Source organism: Ovis canadensis, chromosome 2, assembly GCF_042477335.2.
Source record: "Ovis canadensis isolate MfBH-ARS-UI-01 breed Bighorn chromosome 2, ARS-UI_OviCan_v2, whole genome shotgun sequence".
Taxonomy (NCBI): domain Eukaryota; kingdom Metazoa; phylum Chordata; class Mammalia; order Artiodactyla; family Bovidae; genus Ovis; species Ovis canadensis.
In genome coordinates, this window is record NC_091246.1 from 223,573,059 (window position 1) to 223,592,301 (window position 19,243).

The window sequence follows — 19,243 nt, forward strand, 5'->3', positions numbered from 1 at the left end:
GAGAGGTGAGTGGAAGTACAGACAGACGGCAGCCCTTTGAACACAGAAATCTGCTAGTTTTTAACAAACCATGGAAATGAAAATGAACAGGAAGGGCCTCACTTTGTCTTTGCCTGTTTTATAGGAACACACTACATTAAGTTGTCTTGTCTTGCCTGGGGTACTTCCAAAAAGAGAAGTGATCTGCAGGTTTACTGTCTGTGGATGTGTTCTAGGTTGGAAGCGTGAATCCTGCTGATAACTTCCGTGTTCTAGTGAGGCAGAAGAAGGCCAGCTTTGAGGAAGGTAAGAGATATAACGTGGGCTTTGTACTTAAGGAAAGGTGTTTAGTTAGGTTAATGTGATTTAAGTCTAGACTAATAATTGTCACCTTTTGTTACACTATTTTATAGAACAGTTTTCTTTCCTGGTAGATCTTTGTGACTGTCCCTTGTTGGTGAGCTCACCGAGGCCACAATATGAGCACGGGAAGGTAGATTTAGCACTGGTCTTTTAAACGGAGAGGAGCCAATTCGTAGGTCTCCCTGTTAAGAAAACAGTGGGCTGGAATCCTGGAGCTTTTAGTTCCACTTCACTGAAGTTCGCTGGGAATAAAACATCTTTGTGTCATATCCTCCCATTTTCTGAGACATAATTCTTGTTTGCTCCTAAGAGTTTGAGCCCTTGACAGTAATCTCAGAAAGACCTTACTCCTGCCCTTTGATTTGATCCTTCTGAAATTGATTACATCCTCACATTTTTCTTATCAGATGAAACCTAGAATCCCATTTAGTCTTGAGCTGATACCAAAGCAATTTGAAGGGATGGATAGAGGGTCTCGGACTGACATTCATTCACTTGATTGCATTCCGGTTCCTGTTCATTTGCCTTTAACAAGTGGCCACTGGCAGTTGTAATCCTACAGCCTTGTTTATATAACAATGTTGTGTTCATTATTGCTACCCAGGGTCAGGGCCTGTGAGCTGAATAGAGGCTTGAGGTAGAGACTGAATCTGTGTTCCTCCGGGGGACAAGTACTTACCAAAGGATTTTCCCAATAAAAGTCATTTTTTCAGAAAATCCTGGTACCAGTTTTGAAGCTCTGATATTTTCTGTGCTTGCTCACATGACTGCAGTATTGCTCTGTAGGGTAATTGAGACAAAAAGTGAGGTTAGGGGCCAGTGGTGGGGTTCAGAGAAGAGGGGAGCTGCTGGCACCATAGAAGCAGAAAAATTGAAGCTATGGCAGGAGAGGAGGGAATGAGGAGAAACAGGTAAGAGGAGAGGAAGTGAATAAATTTGCATAAGGGTGCCGTGTTCTACAGTATATTCTCAGCTCATGACTTAGGATATTCTTCACTGTTGGTAAAACTCTGGGATGCTTGGCTTGAGTGCTCTGCCTGGGGAGGTTGGTAAGGAGGCAGAGTTTTGGGTCTGGAGTTAAGTTCAGGCAGAGCAGAGAAAGCTCCTGAGAACACCAGATGCCAGAGTCTAAGGAGGTCTTGCTGTGATTCATGGGGTCTCAGAGAGTCGGATACGACTGAGCGACTGAACTGAACTAAAAGAGGTCTTGAGACAGTAAATTCTTGAGAATTTGCTTATATCTTAGGAAAACACTGTTTTTCCTAAGCTAATTGGGGATTAAGGCAGTCTTGTGAAAATAACAGGGGCAAGTGACCCCTCAGTGGCATGTAGATGGCAATGTGTGCCTGCTCAGTCATGTCTGACTCTTTGTGACCCCATGGACTGTAGCCCGCCAGGCTCCTCTCTCCCATGGGATTTCCCAGGCAAGACTGCTAGAGTGGGCTGTCATGTCCCCCTCTAGGGGATCTTCCTGATCCAGGGATCAAAACCTGTGTCTCCTGCATTGGCAGGCAGATTCTTTACCACTGAGCCACCTGGGAAGCCCATAGATCACAATGGGTATTATCATTATTCCCATTTTACAGGAGGAAAATCTGTAAAACTGGAAGAAATGAACTTCCCCCCAAAATCACACAGGGATTCAAATCCATGTCTCCTTCAAATACTGGATTTTTCTACTTAGCAGTACTATTTCTCCTGATTGCTAATGCTTTCCTTTCCTATGCTGTTTGTTTGTTCAAACGTTACAAGGTCAAGCATCTCAAACCTGTGCCCGTAGCTAGGATTTTGGCCAGTAGGCTGTTCTTCCCTGTTGAAGGTGATTGAGTCCTGGCACACTGCAGCGTTGTGATGGTGGATGTCCCTCTGGACCTCATTCCGGAACTTGGTCGGTCAGAGATCTCCAGTGACCTCACAAAAGCAGGCTTTCTGCCGAGCTGCAAAAAAATGGGACTGCCCACTTGTTAGCAGTTAGTTCTGTCTCATGGTCCTCATTTGGCTTCCCTTTCTGGCTTCAAGCTTCAGAAATTTTGTGTCCTCGTTCCTTTTCTATCTTCCGTGTTCTTCTACTTGAACATCTCTTGGTGAGCCGAGACTCACCTTGCAAGCCTGAAGAACTCTCCCAAACTTAAAGCTACCTCCCTGGTTTTGATCTTCTAGAGATCTCTGCCTTGGCCAGGGGAGGCAGAAGTCCTTCTCTCCTCTCCTGTACATCTATTTTTTTAATGGAGTGGCCAAAAGTGTGATTAATAATGGGTAGTTTTACCCTTTGTTAGAACTTGGCCCTTTCACTTCTGTTATAAACTAAAGCACGGGTGCAATTCCTTTGTCCTGAACCAATAGCAGAGTCATCCAAAACTCTCAGCTCATATAGCGTTTTGTGATCCTGTCCCCTTGGCGTGAGCCGTCAGCAGCACGCATTTTCTTTTCTGGTTTTTAGTGTAAGCGATGTGCCTTGTCCTAAGCTTACTGGCAGAGAGCAAGTAACACTGAACCCCAGGAACATGTTCATTCTGGCTGTGGGTGCTTCTGTAAGATGTCTTTAATTCTTATGTGCCCTTCTCTTTCTGGCCCAACTCTCCTCCTTCCTTGCTAGCCACCTGCCATTCTGTTACTACAGTTTCACAATAGAAAATTCTTGACCACAGCTCTGTACAAAATAGTCATCTCTCAGTTGTGAAGATGGGTGTTTCCCTCGCACAGTATTCATAAGCCCGTCAGTTCCATCATCTGTGATGTCTGTTATGTGCAGTTGTGAGTTATTGAGAGAACCTGAGTCTATAGTTCTCGGAGACCCCTGAGTTGTGACAAGGTAGCAGAGCTCTGTTCCACCAAATTGAATTCACAGGAGCATGACTGGTTAAAAAACAAACCTGTCAAGAAAAGGCATCCTAAGTTGGAATGGTAAGGACTCCTATTTGGGGTCTGATATCTAACATTAGGTTTATTTGCCGTGAGTGTAACGTACGCAGCCACTTGGAAGATGATGATCACTCAGTTCTGTGGCCATTGAGGTCTTTCATGCTTCTCGCATCTTTTTCTCTCACTTTGTTTGGCTCCTGTCTCATCCTCTACTCTGCCGTCTTCATTCTCCAACCTCTTAGTCTCATATATCAAACAACATCCTTCCAGTTTTAAAGGACATTTCTTAAAATTTACTTTTGTAGGATTGCCCAAAACTAGGCAGAATGTTATTAACGCAACTAGTAATGAAATTATATTATTCAGCAAAGTCAAATAAATAATTTCTTTCTACTCTGTGAGTAGAGCACTGACTCATATGATTTTCTACCATGAATCAAGTCTAACCTCTGGGTTCTCAATCCAAGTTTCCTAAGGGATCTGGGGAAAAAATTCCCGTATGTGTATGTTTTATGTATTTTCTTTTGTTAATGGTTTATTAATCTTTGCTGTGAATTATATCTTTGCTGCCATACCCCTTTCTAAACAAACATAAGAAAATAAATATAGCCTTTATCTGTTTTGTACAGAGCAAATAACAGAGAAAATTAGCTTCTGTTAAATACCTTAAACATCTTGAAAAAAGGATACTAAATACAAACAGAACTAAAATTATTAGTATTGTTAGCCCTATAAAAGTTTTTTTTTTTCACAATTTGACAAACTTTATTAGTTTTTCCCCAAACAACAGTGATCCATCTGAACATGAGAGAGAAAATACATGATTCCAGATTCCAGAGATTTAGTCTATACTTTTATATTTTTTATCAAATATTTTACTGTCCTTCATTGACTTTCTTTTTAGCTAGTTTTAAATTGTTAAACTCTAAAACTTGATGATCCATGCTTATTTCATGCCTCACTTATCAACGTGAATTTTAAGTTTGTTTGGAATTGTACAGGACCCTACTAGAAGGAAATGCTATTATTTGATGTGATAGTTGTGTGTCAGTGACCATGGGAAGAGCTGACCCATTGGAAAGGACCCTGATGCTGGGAGGGGTGGGGGCAGGAGGAGGAGGGGACGACGAGGATGGGATGGCTGGATGCGTCACCAACTCGATGGACGTGAGATCAGTGAACTCCGGTCTGATGCTGGGAGGGGTGGGGGCAGGAGGAGGAGGGGACGACGAGGATGGGATGGCTGGATGCGTCACCGACTCGATGGACGCGAGATCAGTGAACTCCGGTCTGATGCTGGGAGGGGTGGGGGCAGGAGGAGGAGGGGACGACGAGGATGGGATGGCTGGATGCATCACCGACTCGATGGACGCGAGATCAGTGAACTCCGGTCTGATGCTGGGAGGGGTGGGGGCAGGAGGAGGAGGGGACGATGAGGATGAGACAGCTGGATGGCATCACCGACTCGATGGACGCGAGATGAGTGAACTCCGGGAGCTGGTGATGGACAGGGAGGCCTGGCGTGCTGTGGTCCATGGGGTCGCAAAGAGTTGGACACGACTGAGCGACTGAACTGAACTGAACTGACCCTTAGGATCTTGTTCATCTTCCATGTGGCCTATGGGTTTAGGCCCAGAATGGTTGAGATGACTTTCCACAGATTATTGCAAATGTGTGGATCAGATTCAAGAGCCAGTTGTTGCTTTTTGTGGCCTAAGCATCTCCATTGGTTACTTACATTTCATTAGATGGTACACACCTCCTCTGGAGTTTACATTTTAATATAATAAAACTCATTAACCAAATAATTCCAATGAAATCATTGAAGAGAAAAAGAAAAAATAGAAAAGACGTGACATAGAAATCAAAGACTAGCGTATACACACAACCACTTTATAAGGAAGTGTTTTCAGTCTTCACATTTGTCCCTAAAAGGCTCCTGTCCATTCTTACTCAGCTTCTAACATCTTTTCAGATTGCTGTCAATCTGTGGATCAGAGTATCTCTAATTGCGGAGTATGGCTCTTGTAAATTGTAGCCTAGCTGTATGTTAAAAATGAGAGCATGCAAATCAAAACCTGTTTACTAATCGGGACGCTCTCTCAGCAAGCCCCAAGATTTCTTCCTGAGAGCATTAAAACACCTATGTGTGATACACGCAGCATTTTCAGTCTCCCAAAGTTTTGTTTTCTCGTGCCAGATGGTAAAGTTGGTTGTCTTAAACTTGCTGAGTATTTTTTTTTTCCTTTTTTATGTTAAAAATAGAAAGGATGTTTTTTCCTCTGGCTGAAAATGTGGAACTCACATGAGTGGTCTCCCTGTGTCCGAACAGCTAGAACACAGAGTTCATTCAAGCCTGCATGTAATGCGGTGGCCCACTGGCTTGCACTGATGACCCGTGCCAGCAGTGCAGCCAGGCAGGTGCTCACAGTTGGCTCTGCTGGAAACACAGAATTAATCATGGGTTCTCTGGAAAAAGGGTGTGGTATCCAGCTTGCTGTTGGTGTTCACCCTTGCGAGAAGTGCTAATGAGCGTGATTTGTGGAGCAGAGAGCTGTTGAAGTACTTTTGGCAGTTTGGTTCTTTTTCTTCACTGCCTGTAATTCAGGGTGCATAATAGATCACTGTCGTGCGGGGCATCGTACTTGGTTCTCCTAGTTGTCCTTGAATTGAGCTGTCTTTCACGACTGCTTCGTAAGCCCAGCTGGTTGAGAAAGGAAACTGATTTCTGATTTTGCTGATCTGCAAACTGCTGTCATCAATGACTGAAAATGACTGCTTGTAGGAAACATCAGAAGCCCTTAACCAATTAAAATGTTTAGGAAAGGATGTTAGTCTTTTGTTAAAATAGTCACTAATAGGTTGAAATGTGTTAAGAGGAACCCAGAAACAGCTTAAATGCAGTAAAAGTGTTTTGGTTCCCCCCACCCCACCCCACCTTCAAATTGCAAACCCAGGGCAAAAAATATGCTGACACGGAAAGAAATGCTAAGTATAATTTGGTACTGTTAGTCCTGTCTGTTTCCATGTCTACATAAAACTTTTAAAAATGGCATGCTTGTTTCTTGGGCCAGAAAAGGGAAGGGAATTTGGTTCAGGTATAGAACACAGTTCCAGCAGGGCTTGAGAATATTACCAGCATAGATGTCCTTGGATATAGAGGGAAAACAAAATCAACTTTTTTTCTTTTTTTTTTTTTTTGCAATTCCTCCTGGACATTTGGGGGGAAAAAAAAAACCTTGTAGTTAACAGTTATGATTAAAGGCCTTGCTGTAGACTGAATTGTGTCCTCCCCAAATTTGTATATTAAAGCCCTGACCCCTCAGGTGATAGTATTTGGAGATGGAGCCTTTGGGAGGTCATTAGATTTAGATGAGGTCATGATATTGGAGCCCTCATAATGAGATTAGTAACCCTTATAAAAAGAGACACTAGTTTGCATTCTCTTCTCTCTTCTCTTTCTTTTCTGTCTGATGTGAAGGTGACTGTTTGCAAGCCAGAAAGAGAGCCCCCACCCAAACCTGACACCAGCTTCCAACTGTGAGGAAATAAATTTCTGTTGTTGAAGCCAGCTGGTCCATGATATTTTGTTATGTCAGACTGAGCTGGCTAATAAGGCTCGTTTTCTTTTCCTTTGTCAGATTAAACTACTGAAATCCTGTATTTTATCTCTGTGTCTTTTAGCAGTAATGAGATGCAGCCATGACACTCAGGACGGTCACTGTACGGTGTTCCACTGGTAGGCCATTGGAGTCAGGAGCCATTTCTCATAGGGGAACGATCAAACTATTATTCTCTTGCCCTTGGAATCTAGCAGAGTTCCCTTGGGACATTAAGGACAAGACTTATTGTTTGAGTTTTTTAGTGGTTGTTCTGTAGAACACCTAGTGTTTGCCTTCTATCTGTGGTAAATCTCCACAAATCTTTAGTTAAATTGCACTTATTTATTGCCAGTTTTTAAACAGTTTATTGAAGTATCATTTTCTGCTATAAAATGTACTCATTCCAAGTATAATTTTGTGATTCTTTATAAATGAAAAAGGTTATGCAATCATGACCACAACCCAGTTGAAAAACTTTTCCCTCAATGCCACACAGTTTCCCTTGACAGTTTACAGTCAGTTCTTTCCCACCACCACCTCAGCCAACCACTTTCTGTCTCTCTAGATTTGTCTTTTCTGGAAATTCCATGCAAATGGAATCACTCAATATGCAGGCTTTTGTGTCTGCTTCTTTTATTTAGCATAAGGTTTTTGAAATTTGTCTGTGTTGTAGAATGTATCGATAATTGACTTCTTGTTTGTGCTGAATAATATTCCAGGTTAATGAATATGCCACATTTTGTTTATCCATTCACCAGTTGATGGATATTTGGATTGTTTCCAGTTTTTAGCTATTAAGAATAATGCTGCTATGGATATTTGTATGTTTATATACTCTTTAGGATTTTCTGCTAACAGGATCATACTGTGCAAATAAAGGCAGTTTTACTTCTTCCTTTGGGACTTGCATTGCTTTCAGTTTCTTTTTTTTTTAAATTTTACTGGCTGGAACATCCAGTACAACGTTGGCTTTTTAGTCTTTCACCATTAGTGTAACGTTAGCTCTAAGTTTTCTCAGATTTCCTTAATCAGCTTGAAAAAGTTTTCTTCCGTTCCTAGGGGACAGAGAGTTTTGCTGTGAATGAGTGCTGAGTTTTATCAGGTGCATGTTTTACATCTGTGAGGTGATTACCTGGGTTTTATTTGTCCGTTTATGTGGTATACTATATTCATTGATTTTCAGTTGTTAAACCAGTCTTGCGCTACGGGAATAAATTCCAGTCAGTCATGGTAAATAATGTTTTTTGAATGTTTCTAGATTTATTTTGCATATATTTTGGTAGGATTATTGTGTGTATATTCATAAATGATACTTTCCTGTAGTTTTCTTGCGCTATCTTTGTCTGGCTTTGGTATCTGGGAAATGCAGGCCTCGTAGAATGAGTTGGGAAGTAGTCTTTCCTCCTTTTCAGAATTGGTATGGTTTCTTCATTAAATATATGATAAATATTGCCAGTGAAGCCTTCTGGGCCTGGTTTCTTTGTGGGAAAGTTTTTAATACTAATTCAGTTATTTTACTTATGATAAAGTTAGTCAGATTTCTTATTTCTTCTTGAATCACTGATGGTAATTTGTACCTTTATACAAATTTATCTATTCATCTACGTTGTGTAATTATTGGCATAGCATTGTTGATATTATTTTTCCCTTATAAATTTTAAGTTCTGTGGTTGTTGGTACATGACTGCTTTTATTCCCGATTTTTAGTAATTTGTATCTTCTCTTGGTTAGTCTAAATAAAGTTTCTCTTTTATAGAAGATCTAACTTTTAGTTTTACTGATTTTATTATTTTGTTTTAAATTTCATTGACTTCTGCTCTGATCTTGATTTTTCCCTTCCTTTTGCTTGCATTGGATTTAATTTGCTCCTTTTTTAATTTCTTGTGGTAGAAGTGTAGATTATTGATTTGAAACTTTTTTTCTAACATAGGCATTTAAATCTGTACATTTCCCTCTATCCAATTTTTTAACTGTGCACCATAAATTGTTTTCATTCTTACTCAATTAAAATACTGTTTAATTCCTTTTGTGATTACTTTGATCTTTGGATTATTTAGAACTGTGTTTAATTTCCAAATACTAGGACATTCCTAATTTTATTTCTGTTGTTGAGTTTTAATTTAATTCTGTTGTGACCAGAGAACATTTCAAGTGGCTTCAACTCTTACATTTATTGAGACTTATTTTAAGGCTTAGCATTTAGACTCTTTTGACAAATATTTCATATGTCCTTTAAAAGAATATTTATTCTGTTGTTGCTAGGTTGAGGTTTCTATAAATGTCAAGTTGATCACTTTGGATGACAGTTTGTTCAAACCTGTACCTTTGTTGATTTTCTATCTAGTTGTTTTCCATGAGGTTTTGAGTATGGAAGGTTATTTACCTCCAGAACTTGTGGGCTAGTGAGACCTTTATAATTTTTGCCTCATCTAGCTAAACAACTGTCTAGAAACCCAAGTGAATGTCTACAGAGTATCAATAAAGAAACATTGTCAATTCAGTTAATAGGGTGTATTTTAAATAAAGATCTTCAGGTATTGGAGTTAAAAAAAAATAAACATATGTATATGTATATCACAGGATTATGTTTGTATTTCAGAATTCTGTGCTTTGTGGGAGGAATTCATTTACATTAGTAAAGCATTGGTCACTGAGTTGTGTCCAATTCTTTGTGATCCCATGAACTGTAGTTCGCCAGTCCCATCTGTCCATGGAATTCTCCAGGCAAGAATACTGGAGTGGGTAACCATTCCCTTCTCTAGGGGGTCTTCCCAACCCAGGGATTGAACCTGGGTCTCCTGCATTGCAGATTCTTTACTGTCTGAGTCACCAGGGAAGTCCCTTACATTAGTAAGTGACAAACTTATACAGTACAGGGAAAACCGTGGCGATTTTAGGAACTTGTGAGCAAGTCTCACTTTAGTGTTTATAGATTCGGAAAAGTCAATTTGTTGCTTCCGCCTTTCATTTGTTTCTTCTTTGTGCCATTTTTCTCAAGCATGGGTGTATTTTGTTTGATTGGTTGGATTATCCCACCATTGTCCCATTTCTGATTAGTCTTAGATATACTATAATGAAGCAACTTACACATTGGAATTTTAAATATAAGGAATTATAGAGGAGATTGAATCTATAAAGATAAAATTTGCCTTCTACAAATCTGATTCAAATTGGTAGACTAGACCTGAAGGCCAGTGGGTGAAATTAAATATTTTCTAAGGTCCTTTTTCATACTGCCATTTGAGTAAATGAGTAATAAACAGAGAGAAGTAGGTGGTAGAGAAAGAAAACTAAAGGAATTAAAGGGTCAGTGAAATACAAGTGTCCCGAGTACCTGCCACCCATAAATGCCAATCCATGAAAAATGTGTTTCCATTTAGAACTCACTGGAGATAGAAATAACTGTTTATTGTTTACTTATCTAATAGTCTCTTACAGTTTCAAGATGATTTAATTGCTCCTTAGACCTCTCGTTAAAAAATAAGTATATACTCATTGAAAAATAATAATACAGAAAGTAGCACATAAAAAGAAGAAATCTCTTCATTCATTGTCCCTCTCTCTTCCAGACCCTCCTTATAACCAGCATTCTCTGTCTTGCTTTCTCACTGTCTCTTCATAGGAATAACCCTGTTAATGCCTGTTAATGTTCTATATTATAGTCAAGATGATTAATTGTTTTAGGATATGGTAAATTGAGGCTATAGCCATAGGCAGTGGGGTCAAGTATCTTGACCTAAGAGGGTAAAAAGAGCTTACAACAAGATGGGGTGAGGCTAATTCGTTCTTAGTAAATGACAGCAACAAAGATTTCTGCATGTATAGTTATAGTAATGTGGAAATGATATATCTGACTCCAGTATACATCTTTCATAGGCTGTTACTCTTTGTCTCTGCATTTTCTCTTTTAAGGGATCTTTGTTTTAATTATTTCTTTCTCTATAAAAATTAAAGAGTGGTGATAAGAATTCTAGGCTGTCCATTCCCCTCAGTGATAGCCAATAGTGAATACACAATGTATGGATTTAAGTTGAAGGAACACAAAAAGACATCTTCATGTCTTTTAGACATGAAGCTTTTAGAGGAGTAACTCAAGAGGCCTCAATCATTTATTCATCCATTCAGCAAATGGTTGTTGAATGCCTATTATGTGCTACTCATTTTGGCAAGATACAGACAGTAAATGAATAAAATCTATGTCAAGTGATGGTAAGCACTTGGGTTCATTTGCTAGGGCTGCTGTAGTGAAGTATATCAACTGGCTGGTTTAAGAATAACAAGTTTATTTTCTCTCAGTTCTGGAAGTTAGATGTCCAAAATCAAGGTGCATAAAGTTGGTTCTCTCTAAGGACTCTTGGGAGAATCCATTCTGTGCCAGTTTCCTAGCTTTTAGTGACAGCTGGCAGTCCTTGGTGTTCCTTAGCTTCTGGATGCATCCCTCCAGTCTGCCTCATCTTCAGCTGGAATTCTGTGTGTCTGCATCCAGATTTCCCTCTTATATGAACACCATCTTACTGGATCAGCACCCCCCCCCCCACCTTATGAACTCATCTGAACTTGATTACTCTGCAAGAAACCTATTTCCAAATAAGGTCACATTCTGAAGTTCTGGGAAGAACGTGAATTTGGAGGGAACCCTGTTCAACTCATAATAGCACCATCACTATAGAGAAAAATTAAAACAGGATAGTGGTGGGAAAGTGAATGCTGGGGTTGTTACAGGCTTGTGATTTTATGTAAAGGATGAAGGAAGCCTTGCTACTTGGTTGTCATTTGAACAGAGAATTGAGGAACGTGGAAGGTAGAGTGTGGTAGCTATCTCTAGGGAACACTTTGCAGCCAGGAGGGAGCATTGCTCAGGAGTATCGGGGAAGCCAGTGTGGCTGGAGGAAAGAAGCAGAGATGAGATCCGAACGGTATCTGGGGCACATGTCATGTAGGGCCTCCTAACCTTTTGCTTTTACTCTGAGTGAAATGGGAAATTGCTGAAGAGTTCTGAGTAGAGGATGAGCTGATTGATTATGTTTTAAAAGGCGCTCTGGCTGCCCTGTTGAGACTGGGCAAGGTTGAAGTAGGCAGATGAGTTAGAAGGCCACTGCAGTGATCCAAGTGAAAGGCAGTGAAAAGAGGTCATACTCTTTCTTGGCAGGTTTTGCTGATAGTCTGAAAATAGGATGTGAGAGAAGGAAGCAAGTCAAGGGTGACTCTTAAGTATTTGGGCCTGAACAACTGGAAGGTGGGAGAAGGCAATGGCTTCTTTCCAGTACTCTTGCCTGGAAAATCCCATGGATGGAGGAGCCTGGTGTGCTGCAGTCCATGAGGTCGCTAAGAGTCGGACACGACTGAGCGGCTTCACTTTCACTTTTCACTTTCATGCATTGGAGAAGGAAATGGCAACCCACTCCAGTGTTCTTGCCTGGAAAACCCCAGGGACTGGGAAGCCTGGTAGGAGGCCGTCTATGGAGTCGCACAGAGTCGGACACGACTGAAGCGACTTAGCAGCAGCAGTAGCAGCAGCAACTGGAAGGTGCTGACATTTAGAGAACGTAAAGACATATTAAGTTGGTTATATAGGTCCTGACTTTAGGAAAAAAGCCTGGGTTGTAAATATAAATCTGGAAGAAGTCACCATAGAAATGGTCTGTAAAGACATGAGAATAATGAGATTCTTGAGTAGGGGGAGGTGTGAGTTCTAGGGCACAGGTGGAAGGAGTAACTTAGATAGCTGCACACAGATGGTTTATCCAGAACAGTAGGAAGGATGCAGAGTATGGGTGTAGGTGCAGGTGGGTTGACCGATGTGAGGAGGAATCATAGAAGAGGCTGGCAGACCTGAGCAATGAAAGGCTGGATGGGAGAGGGCCCCAGGAAAGGCATCCCAAGTGAGGCAGCAGCCAAAGTGATGGGGCGTCCCAGTGCCGTGAGCATTAATAGGATTTTCTACAGAAATAAGGGATTTTTGTTACTGCTGTTATTTTGCCTCTTGAGTTTACTGTTGATGAGTGTTTCTAACCACTTTGTACCTAGTTCTAAATTTCTTCTAATTTTTAATCACTCTCTAATCTAGTTGTTTCATATCTGTCTTTTCCTTTCCATCCTAAATACCACTACTACAACTTGGGCTTCCATCATTTCACCATTGGACAGTTACCGCATCCTATATTAATTACCCTCAAAATTCTTCTGTTCATCTCATCCTATGTGTTGGTACCGATTTAGCTTCTTATAGCACAGATTTGATTATGGGTCAGCCCTTCTTAATCACTCTCTTTGTCTTTGAAATTAGTCCTCCAGTCAAGACTTCATACAACCTGGTCGCATCCTGCCATTCTAGACCAGTCTTCTACAGGTCCCCTCTGTGTACCCTGTGCTCAAACCACACTGGACACCTGCTAATACTCTTGTGACATTCACTTTGCTGCCCTTCTGTATGAATGTCCCTTGTTTGTTCTCACCCCACCAGATCCCGGCCCCAACCCTGCAAAGAGATTCTTGAGATTTAAGAGCCTGTGTATCCTGGGATATTAATGCCCAGTAGTAGTTTTATTGTAATATGATTCATTATCAAAGATGCTGCTGCTGGTCTATGCAAATAAAACCTCCATTTGTTTTTATGCTCTCTGAGTGCTGCCAGCCAGTAGTAGTTTTTTTGTCTCCATCATTGTCCTTAATAAAACAGTGCTTGGGAATCATCATGATTTGAATTTTTGAATTACAGCCAGATTAACCCTCAGGTTTTCTGGATTGATTTAGAAATCTTAGCCTCATCAGAGAAGAAACATCTCTGTATTTTGAGTTCTAGAATATTGTACAACTTTCTTCACAAAAATCAAAAACAGAGGGGGAAAAAATGAAAAAAAAAAGGGGGGGATCTGAAGGGTCCTTAAGGAAAGATACCAGATAAGCACAGGACATCATTATTTACCAGTTTTTAAGAAGATTGATACATGGAGTATGGTTTTTAAATTTCTGGTTCTTGATGGTCCATTTAAGAATTAGTCAGTTTCTTGAGGCATTGTAAAGCTCCGTGTCCTGCCTCCCCCTCCTCTGTCATCCCCAAAAGCACATTCAGCTAGCAGCCATCTGCTCCTCTCCTTGCAGAGGAGTCTGACTCATCACTCCTCACTGTGTCTCTTCCACTGATACATGCGTCTCAATTCCATTCGATTACCAACTTTCAACTGGACCCCACTGCCAGACTGGTCCCCTGTTCCAGCATTTTCTCTTGGCTGCACTGTTTCTGCGTCTGCTTGGTCCCCTCTGCCTACTTCCTTTATAAGTTTGATGACACCCACTCAGGTATACAGCTGGACAAATACTATAAAATTCCTACAGTACCAGACACTGTCATCTTGCATTCTGCCTCTCTCCACTACTCATCCAGAATGGAATCTAGATGCTTTAGTTCTGAATTCTTCTGTATCACTGTGGTATTTAGTAAAATATTCTTATTTTAGTATGCTTAGAATTTAAAATTTGTTTTAAGACCTTAGAAAATTATGAAGATGCCCTTCCTCTGCCCTGTCTACTCCCTACTCCCGTCTTCAGTGCATACTTCCAAGCATATAGCATGTACATTACATAAGTGAGCTGAAGGTGCCACTTCCTCATTTGATGAAAAGGACTTCCTTTCGTTTCTTCCTTATGTTAGTGTCACGCCCCAGTTTTGCGCTACTTAAAGTACACTCCTGTCTGGAAACGAAGTAATTAGTTAGACTAAAGAGTGGATGTTCTTTGGTCTTTAGTTAATTGCTATAAGCCTTGTAAATATGAACTGATAATCTTCAGGTTTCATGGGATATGTTCGGTCGGTCTTTAATAGTTAAAAAGAATAAATAAATAGAATTTTTAATAAAAAATTGAAAGACCATAGAATTCCATAAAACCTCCACCCACTGACCAGCAAGCCTAAAAATTTCCAACTGACTTGGAGACAGATCTAGTCTTACACCCAAGTTATTTAAGATGAGAAACATTATTCATCCAGAATGAAAAAGTCTTGTCATCATGTTCCCTTTCATAAACTGATCTTGAAGGCAATGGGCTAAACCAAATGCCATTTTTCTAGTTTCTCATTAGCTTACACTATCACTTGTTTTCTAGAGTGAGCTAAAACCAAGAGATCTTCAAAATCTTTCTTCTTATGGCTATAAAGTAGGCCTCACTGTTAGCTCAAATAAAAACAAAAATAAAATGAAAGAGATCTCACAGTCTGCTGGATTGGAGTCTGAACAATAAAGACTTTGCATTTACTCTGCTCTTTGTGCCTGGGGTTTTAATTTAACACATCAATGAAAAGGCAGCATTTAAAAAGAGGGGGAAAACACCCAGCAAGACTTACTTTTATTAGTGCAATTTGTAAGAAGTTACTGCACTTAATGAGAAAATCGTTAAGCATGAAAAAATGGGCTGTGACTTAATTTACGGAGCTTAAATGGTGAAGTTTTAATTGAGTTTTTTAGTTATTGGTAAAAAATATTAGTAATAATAAACAACTACCAGGGCTGTATCTGTACTGTTGAAGTGGTCAACGCTTTTACATACCTTAGTTCAATTTCCTGTGCCACTGGTCATGCATAATATTATAGCTGTGGTATTCTCTGTCATATCTGTTGAAACTTTTTCTGTTCTTTCAAGGGAGGCAGGCAACTTCTTCTGTCTGCTACATGAGGAAATTTGGGGCAGAGAGTCTAGCAGAATGGTTTCTAAAAGGGGCAAGGGTGGAACAGAGGTAAAAGGCAGGACAGACCTGTGTCCACTCCACAGTCCACTTGCTTAAACAAGACAACAATTGAAGTCACTTTCAGGTTCATAAGGCTTATCCTTTCCCCCTGGTTCTCAGTTTCTCTTGTGGCCGCCAGTGATTTATTTTTCCCCAGTAAGCAGATTTCATTAAAGACTGCAAAACTAAAAACAGGAATAATACCAGACCAAGAAACACAAACATTCAGGACAAATTCCAGGGATCATAGATCCAAATTCTTTTGAAAGTAGAAGTCGAAAGGGTATTTAAAAGAAATAAATCGGCACATCTTATGTCATTTAGAGGGAAAATATTTAGGATACCTTCTTTTTGTTCTTACATTCCCTGAAGTGCATTTGACTCCTTAAAGGTCATGAACGCCATGGGAAGGGTTCAGTAATGAAGAAAAGTCCTATATACTTTATATTCCTTTATTATTTAAGTTAAAGACTGCTTTGTTAACTTCTGTGTCCTGCAAATATCTGATGTGTAAATGGAGCGTTCAATCCTATGGGTTCATGATAACACACTGTGCCAGTGGCCCCTAGATCCTCTGCTCACCCTTTCCCTGTGTGCCTTGGGTCTGCGGGGAGGAGTGGGATGGAGCCTGTCCCTGCAGGTTGCATCTTCCAGGCTCCCACAGCTACTGGCTTCCTACTGGGTTCAGATCCTGGTGAGAAGTAAGGAGGGAGGGAGAAGCCAGGGTGTTTCTCTTACTCCCCCCACCACCCCCACCCCAGCATCTCCAAGTCCTCCATGGTTTCCGCCCCTATAGGACAGGCTTTATTTATCCCCTCCTCTTATCGCCTTTCTGCTCTGTTCTTGTTCCCTTGCAGTGCCAGGGGGTGCTAGGGGCTTCTTGCTATTTCTAATCTCTGGGTTACAGCACCCATTTTCAGTTGGCTTTACAGTTCTTTATCACCTGTGTTAACAGTTGTCTGCATTAAACTTCCTTGGTTAAATATTCAGTGATTTCTGTTCTTCTCTTTGGACCCTGTCTGAATGCGCACAAAGCCTCTACCCACAGTGGCCAGTTTATAGCCTGTTTGAGACACAGGGAAGCCTCTTTGTGACTGATTTTTGTTCCCTGTATTAAAACACAGACTTGTTTTCTTACCAGGCAAATGTTTCTTGTTAACTCTTTGCTTTAAAGACAGTGATAGTAATTTACATGTGGATTTCATTGGCTATAAACTGGACTGCTCACTTAGATTTTTATTTGTTACTGAAAGATGTTACTCCTTTTAATTCTCTTAATGACTGACCTGATCATATACATTTTTTATTTAAATGCTAGATTTTTTATTGTCACTTTTTCTTTAATAAAGATGCCATTGTTATTGACTATGTAAACTGTTGAACATTTTTAAATGATTTAACTGCGGACATCTGTAAAATGTGCACCTCTTCAATAAGTAAAATTCACATAAGGGCACTGAGATCATGAGAAGAATTAAATTGAGAAACATCCTGAATGATGCCTGGGTTTAGCAAAATCATTTGCGATAGCTTTCCAATCCCTTATACATAACGTGTGACAGTTGAGTGAACTACTGCTCTTTCGGCTCTGTAGGATAGAGGGAAAAAACCCTCAGTACATGACTTCCTTTTACTTTGTTGGAAACATCTTTGCAGAAAAGAGAAGAGTAAGTAAATGTCAGGTCAGAGACCAGCAAGCAGACGGTCATGACTGACCAGCAGGAAGAGGGGTGATTGATTTTGTAGAACTCTGGGGGGCTTCCCTGGTGGCTCAAATGGGAAAGAATCTGCCTGCAGTGCAGGAGTCTGAGATTTGATCCCTGAGTTGGGAAGACCCTTTGGAGAAGGGAATGACAATCCATTCCAGTAATTTTGTGTGGAAAGTTCCAGGAGAGGAGGAGCCTGGTGGGCTACAGTCCATGGGGTCACAAAGAGTCACAGGACTGAGCAACCATCCCTTTCGCTTTTGGAAGGTGTTTTTCTGGAGAGAGCGAAAAAGCATACATTTCAGATTAAAACAAAAAAACACCACCGTTTTCCTCTTACATAACACTTTTGAATCTTGATAAGATTTTAATATAACGCTAAGGTATTACAAGTATGAAAACTCGTTTTGTGTATCAACGATCTGTACTCATGTCAGATTCTAGTTAGCATATTAATGCCCCTATTAAAAACCTCAAAATCCAGAACAGACAGGTTTGAAATCCAGAATAGACATTTTGATTTTGAAGACTTCTTGTGAGATAAATGACAGCCTTTGCCTGACCTACTGTCCTAAGATGAATGGCCCTTCCAGTGGCCATTTCTTTATATTAGCTGCTAATGAGTATTATTGAGCCTCTGAGTAATTCTGGAAAAGCATTCTGGTGAATTATAGTTAAGGTTGTGATTTACTGAGTGTGAACACCGTGATTGATGTGGAAGCACAGGAAAGCACCCCAGTGTTCAGCATTTCCTACATGAGGAGGAGGAGAGAAGGGGGAATCAAAAGCATAATCCAGCCAGAGTTAGATTACTTTTGTCAGCCACTTCTGCATTTTTACATTTATTAAAAATGACAGAGAAATGCCACCAAAGTTTGGATGAGAAGTCCTTTATCCACATCCCATTTTGATATTCAGTATATTAGAGCATCGTCCATCACATATATTCACTGGTGTTAAAAGGTTCATTATAATCAGTGAACCACAAAATAGTCTAGATAGGGAGCCAGATGCACAGGCCACATAACTGATTATTCCGAGAAGGATAGAGTCTGGTTCTGTGTATTCATTGGGCTTATCTGAAGTTTGGGTATGTGTATCTACCTGCATTCCTGAACCTTCTGGGGGAAAGGACAGAAGAGTCCAACATGTAAATAAGAAACTAGATCCAGATGGGCCCACAGATACGTAAGGATGTCTTTCTTAAATGGGAGCTAAGGATTGAGACTGCTGCTGCTTTTCTTTGCATTCTTTCTCACCCATATCATTATTGCAAATGGATTATTGGCTTTCACATTTGCTTTATTTTAGTTTCTTTTGAATGTTTTTTTCTATAAGATGGCAAGTGTGTGTGTGTGTGTGTGCCATCAAAATTCAAGATAAAGATGGGTGCAGAGACTGCTTTTTGCAGAGCAATTCAGCACTGTCTAGTTGTTTCATGGGCTCCCGGGCCCAGGGATACCCTGTGTTTTAGAGTCCTTTATCTTCTGTGCTCATTACACTCTTTTCCTTGCAGAATTTATGTAATAATAATCTGTAATATTATTTATGTAACACTTTATAACACAGTAGACAATTCTCCTCTTCAAATAATTTCTTCTCTTAGTATCTGTGGTGCCATACCCTCCTGACTCTCTCCTGCCTCCCTAACCATCCCTTCTCGGCCTCCTTTATCAGCACCTTTCCTCTGTACAGCCTCTGAATCCTGAGGTTCCTCAAAGGCTTGGTCTTGAACCCTTTTTCTCCTGTGCTTCCTCTGTCCTGCCCCAGCTCCTCACGCACTCTGTTCACTCTCCTCGGGACGCCCTTCCCTCCCCCCGTCCTCCTCTTTCTTCACTACTCCTGGCCATGGACTCCACATGCTGGACCGTGTGCTTTTCTACACATACTCCCCGTGCTTTCCCACCTCTCTGCTCATTCTGTTTTTTGGCTGTCTGATAGCCAAATTCTACTTTTCCTTCATTGCCCAGCAGAAAAGCCATGTTAATTCATAGATCTTTCTTATAATC

General features: G+C 40.5%; 1 protein-coding gene across 1 annotated transcript in view; it reads left to right on the plus strand.

Annotated features, from left to right (window-relative positions):
* The window catches only part of XRCC5 (X-ray repair cross complementing 5), an 85,957-nt gene that overhangs the window by 49,641 nt on the left and 17,073 nt on the right, over nt 1-19,243 (plus strand). The window contains exon 16 of the mRNA XM_069574508.1: nt 216-285. Within this exon, the coding sequence (XP_069430609.1) occupies nt 216-285 (70 nt within the window). The remainder of the gene's footprint in view (nt 1-215; nt 286-19,243) is intronic.